A 12,088-nucleotide genomic window follows, 5' to 3' on the forward strand; every position below is an offset into this window, starting at 1 on the left:
GTTTTTGTTTTCTGGACCTCCCAGTGCCGACAAAAGAGATCGAGCTTCGCCACCGGGGAAATGGCAGTGTAGTGGAAGTCAGAGAAGCCGAGAGCCTGGCCATTGCCTGCTGGGTACGGAACACCAAGCCCGCAGCTAACATCAGGTGGCTACGGAACTCCCTCCCACTCGCACAAGGTATGCCGCCAACGCTCACGGAACAGCACTTGTACAAGTTAGTCTACAAGGTGTCGTTACAATGATTACGGCACGTTATGTACCCAATCAGGGTGGTGACTTAAGCGAGTGTGTTATTCAAGCGCTTCGTGTGTCCTGTGCCCATTCTTGTGTGCGTGTCTGTCAGCGTTAAAACAATTTCACTTTATGCACAATGCTGCGTATGCAGACACGCATCGATGTACAGCTCTCCCTTTTCTGGCACTCCCACTAGAATGCCGGCTAAAGTTACATCCATAGGCTGCACAGGGAGGCATAAAAGTGCCAGGGCCACCAACCAGCCGTCTGCTGCAAAGCCGGGCGCTTGCACACTTGCCAGAAAGAAAAATTCGCACGTGCTCTAAAATCATATATTTTCTTTAACTCTGGACTCCACCGTTCGTCTGCAGGGCCACCTTACATGCGTAATCAATATGAGAGGGAGCAACGAATTCGTTTTCAAAGAAGGACTAGTCGCGATGAGCGAATTTGAATCTGACGTCTTAATATGTAGTAAGAAGACATACCGTCGAGCATTTACTCCCTCTGAGCACTCTAACGTTTAGCCACTACATCCTATTGAAATTTTGGTGCTCCTCATCATAATGCAGACCAGGTACATTCCTGCTTTAAGTTTGTACCTTTGTACCTAATTGTCCGTCTTAGAGTACTTCAGAGCTTTCCTGTGACCTACGAACCATGACACACATCTGAGATACTGCGGTCCATGGCGAAGACCGAGAAGGCAGAGGAGACTCATCGCTCGGGGCGCGCAATCGTGCTTGTGCCTAGCTGTCGACACGCCGCTCCCCGAACAAAGCGCGACGACGATCAGCCACGCGCAATCCTATTCAGGCCTGTTGTTGCTCAGTATACAGTCATCGATTCCCGGCTCGAGAGTCTGTCTTACTAATGCGAAAGCATTATATGCTTGATTACGCGAAAATCCGGCGTTGTCGTCGGCGGCGTGACCGAAAGATAGTACCAAAAATGGCCGACGGCGCTAAGAGTAAAAACACGTCAAAAATGCTCGGATTGAAGTCCCATTCGTCAGGCAGGTTTCTGTAAGCAAATTCAATTAATCGAACTGAAAATAAAATTTGGTACTTTTAGATATGGGTGGGAATCGAACACGGGCCTCCGGGATGCGAGACGAGCACGCTTCCCCGACGCCACGGTGGCTCCACGGCTATGGCTGACTAAACTTGTGCCTAGTGCGTGCGTCATTGCACACATCGTCACTGCTTCCGTCACTGCCTCCCGCGTGTCACTTGCTCTTCGGATTTCACCAGTGCTATCTCTACTGCGATGCACTCTCGACGCCAAATCATGAGTGTATAAAATGAGGTGTGCTTAGTGCGTGCCTCATTGCACGCGTCACGTCGATACCTCCCGCGCGTCACTTGCTCTTCGAATTTCATCGGTGCTGTGTCTTTTGGGATGCTCTCCGAAGCGTCTACCTCAGTGGCAGCTGTGAAACGTGGTCCCCGGCCACGGAAGCACGCTTCAGAAAAGGAAGCAAGGAAACACATACACAAAAAAATATTCATCGTTCTGCAGCAAAACGGTCTGAATGTTTCCGGTCTGTTAACAACGTATACGCAAACACACACACACACCCATTCAGCAGAAAAAAAACTTTAATGCATGTCGAAAACAACAATCGAAAACATTTCACCTAAGCGTTTATAGTGATTTCGCATTCCCACAAGTAAGCAGTCTTAAGTGTGTCTGCTGAATTTCTTTTTCGCTTCCTCAGTGTCGGTTTTGTTTTCTCGTTGTTTCGCCAATTCACAACTGCTTGCTACATTCTAATTTTAAATCTTCGAGCTTTGTGAAGTTTGAAAGTCGCTAATTATGTTGATTGCAGCTTGAGCATTTTGCGTTTGTTGAAGCTTACCTTGGCCGTTGCTTACTATGCAGTTGCTTAAACTACCCATGGAAACGCACATATGCTCAAAGTCTGGCTTTACTTGTTTCAGAAAAAGTGCTGACGCGAAAGAATGCCTCCGGGGAGAAGCTATTTTCTGTGTACAGTTCTGTCACGCTGTACCCCAAGCTGGACGACAATCGAGCAGTCTACACCTGTGAGGCAACGCATCCCGCCCTCGAGAGCCCGCTGCAGGCTTCAGTCACCGTCAGCGTGTTATGTAAGTCACAGTGAAAGCATTTCCTGGCTTTACAAATGGTCATATTATATAAAGTGCTGTAATTAAAAAAAACATTGTTGGGCGAGAGCGAGAAAAAGCGTTTAATTAGTGGAAAGGCGGCGAGGAAAGTTGGGCGAGTTGGTATGGCTTCTTTTCTTGAAGGAAAGCGCAATAAAAAAGACGACGACAAAGAAAAAAAAACGAATACCGGCGCCGTTGCAGAGCTAAAGTTAATCGCGCAAGCCAAATGCCTAACAAGGTGCAGACACAACTCTTGGATCTTCGCTGCCGCTGCAGATGCTTCAGCTAAACGTAGGTCCGGAAAGCTGTGCAACACCTTGCTCCGGGTCTCTGGACAACTCATATCGGTAGTTGACTAAGGTCGCTGTATTGACCTCTTGGGTGTGTCATTAGGACAGATTAAGTTGTGCGTTACGGACAAAAATGAGGTCAGAAGAAACAAAAACAAATTCTGCATACACGCCGCTGGTGTGTATCGCTTGTTTCTATCGTCCGCAACGCGCTACGTAAGCTGTACTCATGCCGGTAACACTATCATGGGAACGCGTCCTCTACCTATGCAGTCCCTGCCGCGGTAAGTTTAGGCGATGACGCCTTCTGCTGAAGAGCAAAAGGTCGCCGGTGAAATACCTGACAGCGGCGGAGGCCTTCTGGTGGAGGCGGAATCGAAAACGCTCGTGCACCGAGCCTTTACTGCATGATAGAAAACCCTGAGTGTCCAGTTAACTCTCAAGCCATCATTGCGGCATTTCTCATAGTCAAATTGTTACTGTATAGGTCCATGATGATAATTGGCTACCTTTAGACGTCCTCACAACTCTCCTTCTCTCCATCTTCCTCTCACCCGGCGTGGAGTAGCTGGCTAGCAAGATGACGAGGCGGTACAAGTTGGTTGAAATGGCATCGTGAATACTTGAAATCGCAGCGAGAGACACCGATACAGCCCCGGCACAAGCGCACTCAAGCTAGACAAGTTGGGGAATTGTACCTCGGGCCAACTCCCTCTGCCGTTTCCTTAATACATTTTCCTTCTACATTTCTTTTGGGGCGTAAAAGATCACAGTGCAATCGATTCTTCGCACGCAGACCCACCGGGGGCGCCCGAGATCGAGGGCTACCACGAGGGCGACATCGTGCAGGTCGGGGACACGCTCACGCTGGCCTGCATCTCGCGTGGCGGCAATCCGCCGGCCTCGCTCGCCTGGAGCCGCGACGGCCGGCCGCTGCGGGCGCGCTACAAGGCGGCCTCGCGCGAGGCCACCAGTGCCTACACCTTCACCGTGACAGCCGCGGACAACAACGCCGTGTATCGATGCGAGGCCAGCAACCTGGTCACGCTGCAGCCATCGCAGGCATCGGTCACGCTGAGCGTGCTCTGTGAGTATGCTCTGGCGAGCGGCGCGCGAATGTGCACTCTCCAAGAACGCTTAACAAGCATTCTGACACACCTTTGGTCGACGATGCCTTGAAGTCAATGAATTACGAGAAAATAAATTACTAACATGGACGTATAGCAGAATACCGGAAGACGCGACGTCGTCACCAGCAGCGCTGGTGGTGAGCTTTCGTGGCACAAAATATTGAGGTCTGAGCACCTGTCGGTAACAATGTACACTCAATAAAGATCCTGGAGAAACTGAGAAACCGAGGTGTTTGCGTTTAAGCGATGGACAAGGAAGCAAAGAACCCGAAAAACCGGCTTTCTTTCGTTTTTCGCACGTTTAGTTCATTCTCCTGTGATGGCTATACCTCATGAATAGATGCAAAACGTACTTATAAGGCATAATAGGGCAAGACATGGGCACTACGCCGTCGTTTGGCTAGGTAGCATTTCTGTTTGCAGCGCGTTGACGTCTCAACGCGAAACGCAGTCCCTCCCGCTCGCGTCTTCATGGCGGCACCAAAAGAGGCGAAGGCCGGCGACCTGGTGACCGTCTCGTGTACTACGGCACCCAGCAACCCGGCGGCCGAGGTGTCTTGGAGGCTGGACGGTCGCGCCGTGCAGCCCGCTTCAGACCAGTCAACGGTGCAGAACAAGAACGGCTGGATCACGTCGTCGAACCTCACCATCACGTTGACAAGGCAGGTATGCCCGCAGCCCGATCAAGCCATACTCGGGGCTTGCCGCAGCTCCCGTAATTATTCGTGTCTTCTTGAAAAGAGGAAGTTGCTGCCGCTTCTCTTCTGGCACTCGTATATTTTAGGCGGGTTATAATAAAGTAAGGGTGGCCATATTTAGTCAAACATTGATAACTGAGCTCATCTGATGGGCCCAATTCATCAATACTTTCAAAACAACGCGTACCTTATGTAACCACTACGCGCTGTAAACTCAGGCTTGCACGGATCGTCGCTTTCTCTGCCAAAATTTGACAGCCGGTAACACAGCGGTAACAAAGTGTACAGGTGCTCATCAGTACTCCGGTCACGCAATAACGTACCATCACCATTCATCATCAACATATCTGAGACCATTGCTGGGCTAAAACCTTCCCGAGTGATCCTCTATACCCTATGCGACACCAGCCGACTACATTCATTGCTTGCGAATTTTCGCCAGCCGCTCTCGAGTGAGTTTACCTTGCCCAGGGACTCTACTCTAACAGAACATCGCATATCTGATACCGTATTATAATTTCCTTGATTCGCGGATTAAAATGCCTGCGCAAGTTTGAACTTGCTGTGCATCGCGATATTGAGTAAAACGTTTAAGAACATGAATCGCCGCCTCATCTGCTTGTAGCGCGATATGTTCAAAAAGACAGGTCTTCCAGCTCGAGCCGGCTTATAGCTCTGCCGCATAGCTTTCTTCTCTCTGTTTTTTTTTTTACCCCCGAAGACTCAAACAACTGCTGAGAAAAGTTGCAACGCAGGATGGCTTTAGGAAAGTCAGACACCGGCACCATTTTTGTTTGTTCGATAGGCGTCCAATAACTCAGTCGCGTGATATTGCAAGCAAAAGGCGAGGTGTGCCACATCTCAAACTACACTACGGCTTCCATTGCGAACAAAGATGGGGCAAAACTGCTCTCGAAAACATTAATCAATTCACTTCCCGTTACAATCGCATCTATGTGCCCTTCGTGTGCCTACCGTAGCAGCTTCTCAATCACCCCTAGCGTTCAAGGTTCGCTTGCATATTCTAAAGTTAACATACGTTTACAATTCTGTGGTAAGTGTGTTTCAAGCTACGAGGTAGTTTTTAACAGCGAAGCTGTTTAAGCCAGCCGTAATGTGTGGTTCGTATCAAGAAACTTCCGCGCCGTAGCCATGGGTACCAGGAGGGCGGCGCGGCGCATGCGCACGCGGTCTCCTCCTCCCCAGCTTCCTCCCTTCCCGACCCCCGCTTCTCTTCTCTCCGCGGCGTGCTGAGCCAGGAGAAAAAAAAGCGAAAGCTTGCACTAGGCCGCGCAAAGCTCAAGACACAGCGAAGCTGGCCGATTGATTGCGTCTCTTGGTTGCCGCTAGGTTGAACTTGGCTAGGTCGAGTTTTAAACTTGGTTGTAGCTAGGCCTATACTCGTGTACGTCATCTGCGCTAGTACTGGAAAGGCTGCGGTAGTACTGGAAAGGTGCGCGGTGGTAGCGCGACGGTGCGGGGGAGCATGACGTCATACCAGCTGTGACGGCGGCGATGGCGCGGCGCACCTTTCCAGTACTACCGCAGTCTTTCCAGTACTAGCACAGATGACGTACACGAGCATAGGCCTAGCTACAACCAAGTTTAAACCTCGACCTAGCCACGTTCAACCTAGCTGCAACCAAGAGACGCAATCAATCGGCCAGCTTCGCTGTGTCTTGAGCTTTTCGCGGCCTAGTGCAAGCTTTCGCCTTTTGAACAGCGAAGCTGTTCCAGCTAACTGTAAAAAGTGCCGCCTGCCACCACAAAACCTCGCCGAGCTATGACGTCACTGCGTTGCCTAGCAACCACCTCGCGGAGCGGCGTGTGCCTCGCCTCCTCTCCGTGCCGTGCACATGTTGCCTTGACATGGGACGTTAAGGAGAGGGAAGGAGAGCATGCGCGCGGCGCGCGCAATGTTAGGGAGAGGGAAAGACGAAATGTGAGCGAGATAGAGGGCGAAAGAAATTGTAGCAGCACCAACGAGGCAACACGCAGAGCTGCTGCCGACGCCGCCCGCGTTGCCTAGCCGCTCATGCGGCGAAGCAGTAGAGATGACGTCACCTCGCGTTGCCTAGTAACCGCCGGCGCAGATGCGCGCTCGCTTCGCCCGACACAGACACGGCTCCACCGAGCACTCACCAGCTGCGCGCTACTGCACATGCGCCGTGACATCATCCCGGCGTGTCGTCTGCTGCGCGCCGCCCGTACACTGGGCATAGCTTTCGCCCAGTGTGCATGCGCTTGGCCTCGGATTTTGCAATAAGAGGGGCTGCGTCTAGTCGTGTCAACTTTTGCTAGATATCGAGCGGCTAGCCTGCAACGTGTTCGGCGTCGGCAAGTAACAGCTTTATTGGCACTGTGCCAACCTTGGTTAGCCTGCCTGCGTTTGTGGCATGCCAGGAATGCTGTCGCTCGTAGGCGCCGACGCGTCCAGTGCTAGTCACGCGAAATGTCGCGAAAGGGAAGGTACCTCCGAAAATGATCGCTCGAGAATACCTTCCCTACGTGCGTAATTAAGGTAAACCAAGTTATGACCTAGCAGCAACCAAGTTAATACCTAGCAGTAGCAGCCAGTAAGACTTGAGGATTGACAGTTTCGCTGTGCCTAAGCTTTGCACGACCGAGTGCAATCTTGCCCGTTTTTTTTTTTTAATTTGAAATGTCATTCAGCCATTTGCATGAACAAGGCAGCATAGTATTGCCATATGGCCGATTGAAGCTAAACAGGTTGGAAAAGTTTAAGTGGATAACACGTCTGATCCTGCCTCATCTTCTCGATTTGATGCCGGCTCGCTGTAGACTATTCTGTGTCGGATTCTGACAAAAGCCTTACTATCCTCTTAGGCCGATAGCCCTCGTTACGCGACACCGACATTTCACGTAAAAAAGAATAAGCATTTTCCGTACTAGGCTACACAAGAGATGATCGCACTAAGGTATTTGGTAACGGGCAACAACTACATTGTGTAGAAAATAAACCGGGGATGTTTCTGAGCTAGTAAAACTTTACGAAACTCTGCGCAGTAGCTGGATCTCAACGTCATAAATGCATATATTTCTTAAGTACTCCACAAGAGTAAGTACTATAGTGCTTATTGAAGCAAGAACGTGAGTAGTCGCTCTTTACGCATAAAAGCCGCTGAAAAGACAGATCCTAAAGTGCGTCGCCACTTAATTTCGCAATAGGAGCTGCCCTCTAAAGTAAATGGGATGCTTGTTACATACTTCTCCGATAAGTCGTTTCTACAGCAAGCAAGCTCGGAATTACAATAAGCAACATTAAATAGAACCCTAATAGTAAATAAAATAAATAAATAAAATAAAAAATGTGTATCCAATAAAAGAGAAGGCGGTTAAAAGGATGTTTTACGAATGCAAGCACGCCAACGCAAGAATAAACTAGTGAGCAAACGAGAGATAACGTAACATAAAACTACTATAGCACTTACTGCCACCGCCATTGAGACCTAACCGATGTAACCAGGTCATTACAGCTGAATATATTCCAAATCAATGCTAGCGTTGCAAAATGGTGCAGTGCGCGACTATATTTTCGTACAGGGGACGTACGCGGTATAAGGTAGGAGTGCCTGCCTTATGAAAGTAACCTCAAATCGATATCACGTTTCTGCATTCGTGGTGAACCACCGTTCAGCACGAAAATTCTAATTTCGTCCATAGGCTGGTAATTTTATAGAATTACCAACGTTACGCCATTCACTATCAGGACGAAACGAACGTTCTAGTGAGTTCTACCTTTACGAGCTTGAGCTAACGGCGTTATTCGTGCAGCGATGCCCACAGTCGTGCTTAATGAGCATAAAGCAAATGATCATTCATGATGTGGCATTGAAATAGCAGCACATGAATACGCACACAAAAAGAAGTGTTCGCGTGTCACTCATTCCGTTCTTGTTGTACTCCATTTTGGGTATACGAAACAAATCACAAATCAGTGGCGTCTCACGGGGCTGTTGTTTCATGAACTGACACTCACTATGTAGTGTGCAATCGATATTGCAGTCTACGAAGGACGTATTTCGCTCCCCGCATTCGATGGCGCGGTTTAAAAATACTAACAAAAAGTAATTTAATATCTAATGTTCCAAAATGTAGTTACAAGCAGGGTGGGGCGACCCGGTGCACAATGAAAAGAGAGGCCCAACAAAGACAAACGAGTGCACTAAAAAATGGCCGTCAAGCGACAGACAGATCACTTTTCAGTGTTTAGCGCCCTTCGGTGTAAGGAAGTTTCTGCTAATTTGCAACTTAGTATAAAGTCTGCTCAGGTTGCGCATGCAGTTGATACTTGCGTAATTTCCCGCACAATGCCCTCCACTGATATCGCAGAATACATTCCTCTGCGACACCAGTGCAGCAGAATATTTGTATAATTGTCGCTTGGTGTTACACTTACTATACGCGCTTGCACCAGTTGCAAACCAACTTAAGCGTAAATCTGCAATCGCGAAGTCTAGAACGATGCATGCATGTCTCAATTTGAAACGTATTATGATAGTTTGCTGACTGATGCTCAACAAGTAATCGTACGCAAGGGCTACATATTTGCACCAATAAATATACGCAGAAATTGGTATCGAATTTTCATATTTCCCTGCTAACTACAAAATTACAAACAATAGTTTCTAGCTGGTAATTTATGAAGCGTGGTAACGGCTACTGCTTCAAAAGGCAGCGCTCAACTTGACATGTGTTCTCGTATTTTTTTACGAATAACTGCAGCAGCCTGCTTCAGGCAGAATACTAGACTCCTAGCATACTCGAAATGTTAGTGATTCGACGTTCTCACTACTGCCTGTCTTTAGCACCCCCAACGCAAAGAAAATTTATTCTTACACTATATTGGTTTTACAGGTGATACTCTATTGCGTGTAATAGCTGTTCGACATATTCAGTACACGAAAGGCTACTGCTAAAATAACAGATACGTACACGTTCGCGTCTTCCACTACCCACAGCGCATTCGTCCTTATTGCAATCCTCGACATTTTTTTTTCTCTCGTAGGACCCCGACGTCAAGTCTTTCACGTGTATAGCAGAGAACCACAAGCTGCAGGCAACAGTCGTCCAAACGGTGACGGTCAAAGTCATATGTAAGACCCTGCGCTTCCTTGTGTTCACTTCTCACCGAAGTTGGCGTATCTTTCTAGCGTATTATGTCAAAGTCGCGCCAAAATTAATGAGCAGCAACCTTCAACACAAATAGTTTATCGCGTCCGGTTTTTCGCGGGCTTGTCTTGGTGTCTACAGCTAAATTGACAAAGCGTTTCGTTCGTAAGTGATGTTTGCCCTTGGTCGAGAGCCTTCGTTAATGATACGCCAAAAACACCACAATTGGCTCGCAACTTCTCTTACGAACAGTTCCAGCGTAAGAGCATTCTTATTCATTCTGGCCCTCATATTTCGCAAGAGATAAAAGTTTGGGCTATAGCCATATACCGGGTGTTTCAGCGAACACTTTCAAAAATTTTGAAAGGTTGCCTGTGGCGGATAGCACAATTGTAGTTCATGAGCTGGTCTACTCGAAAAGGCGGACATTGCTTGCACAAACATTTTTAATGTATAATCGACTAATTAATTTCCAACTAATTATCTTATGGCCCATATTGCAATTTACAAATTGTAGTCCTGGAGTTCGCAAGGCGGATCCACTTGGCTCGAAATCTCAGGCTGACACCAATTTCAAGACATTTATTCCCGAACTTTGCAGAGAAATGCATTGGCGTTTCAGTTACTTTTGTGCTTCATTGCATAAAACGACGTTTTGTTAAGAAAGTAACTGGAACGCCAATGCATTTCTCCGCAATGTTCGAGAATTAATATCTCGAAATTGGATACAATTTGTAAATTGCAAGACGGCCCATAAGGTAATTAGATAAAAGCTTAATTAGTGTCTTTTGTTAATTAGTCCGAATATGCATTTCAATTTTTTGAGCAAGTAATGTCCGCCTCTTCGAGTAGACCAGCCCATGAACAAGAATTGTGCTGTCTGTCACAGGCAACCTTTAAAAATTTTTGAAAGTGTTCGCTGAAACACCCTGTATACATAGAAAAACTTTACGTCACATTTTGGCAATTCTTTTCTCGACGTTAAGTAAGCGGGATAAGGGAGCCCACTGCCTCGTTGAGAACAACCGTTCTTGTATGGCGCTTACAGCATAATGTACAATGGAACTCCTGTAAGGCTAATACGAGCGTATTTTCTGCTTGATGAATCATTTTAAAATGTTTCACTCATATTTTCACGTTGCCCGAATCAAGCTCACAAGGATAGCCCCGTGCGCGCAAAGAGCCCTAAATGAATATGCGAGACTTTTAAGAAGATTTTCATGACAGCGCGGTTACACAATGAGACGCCGATTTTTCTTTGCGTAGTAGCGCACAGATTGCACGAATTGCTGATTCGGAATGGCGCTTCATGGCCGGATAGCAGATGATATCACGTACAATGAAAAGTGGGTTTTTTGTGTTCTTTTATAATTACGTGAAACGTGCGGCTCATTACTTTTGGCACGACCATCTAAAAGCCTGTGTACTGCGTGTGGTCCCTTAAATTTGAAGTGTTTGCCGATGGCATATGATGAGATATGATGCTTCAATTGACTGAGAGTATCATTCGAGATCAAAGCATGTTTACAGTCACTTTAGCATGGCTTTCCAAAAAGTTTTCTTACTGCTTGGCTTCTCAAAGCCTGTCACGAGTATATAGGACATAAAAAATATTATTAAGTGTTGCCTTCTTTCAGAAGTTTTTGTTCAGTGTTGCGACGCTTCTTTTTACTGTTTTCTTTTTCCACATAAATTATGCACATTATCCTACATGCAGGCAACTAAATCGAATAAGAACGTTATAATACAGTGGAGACCAACGTTCTGGGGTCAACACAGCAGTATTGAAACAGCTTCCATAACTTCATGGAAGAAAAATATGTTTGCTGAATGTGTATGAAGCTTTTTTTTTTTTTTTCAAATTGACCTGGAAAGTCTCAATCTGCGCCGCATGATAGCTGTTTTTTTTTTTTTTTTTTTTTTAGCGTTTAGCACAGGAAAGACACATGGACAGTTTAGAGAGACGTAGACGAAACTGCCCCTGTGTCTTCTGTGTGCTAAATGCTAAAGTAGAATACCAACATACCCAAACTTACATTCTTTCATAACCTTTTTGTTTGTACGCGCTTTTCGCTGGCAGGTTAAGATGGGGAAATGCGTACACACTCTTCGATTGAGAACCGCCATTAGAGTGCATTCCATCATTTGCCGCTGAGCTAATACAGGTGTATTGTCAGGGTCAAAAGTTTATGGACTGCGAGATCTGAGAAAACGCTTAATATGTGTGCAGCCTGGGCACGTAGTCTGATAAGCAGGATTTTTAATGAATATCGCTACATGCTAACACAGTTCTGTACGGAATTACTGGCTGCGGCCACAAACTGCTTATAAATTCATGACATCGTGGTCATCCACGTTTCCACGTCTGCAGGTTCACGTTTGCAGCCACATTTACTAAGCACCATGGGCTTTCCCTGAATCACCTGGTGATCGAAACACCATACCTTTTCTCACACCGATATCGTTGGTAG

General features: G+C 47.1%; 1 protein-coding gene across 1 annotated transcript in view; it reads left to right on the forward strand.

Moving 5' to 3' along the window:
- The window catches only part of LOC119457078 (nephrin-like), a 60,058-nt gene that overhangs the window by 15,939 nt on the left and 32,031 nt on the right, over positions 1 to 12,088 (forward strand). Inside the window, exons 5-9 of the mRNA XM_037718906.2 lie at positions 25 to 177; positions 2,178 to 2,345; positions 3,453 to 3,743; positions 4,238 to 4,452; positions 9,514 to 9,601. Of these exons, the coding sequence (XP_037574834.2) occupies positions 25 to 177; positions 2,178 to 2,345; positions 3,453 to 3,743; positions 4,238 to 4,452; positions 9,514 to 9,601 (915 nt within the window). The remainder of the gene's footprint in view (positions 1 to 24; positions 178 to 2,177; positions 2,346 to 3,452; positions 3,744 to 4,237; positions 4,453 to 9,513; positions 9,602 to 12,088) is intronic.

The sequence above is a fragment of the Dermacentor silvarum genome, chromosome 6 (assembly GCF_013339745.2).
Source record: "Dermacentor silvarum isolate Dsil-2018 chromosome 6, BIME_Dsil_1.4, whole genome shotgun sequence".
NCBI lineage: Eukaryota > Metazoa > Arthropoda > Arachnida > Ixodida > Ixodidae > Dermacentor > Dermacentor silvarum.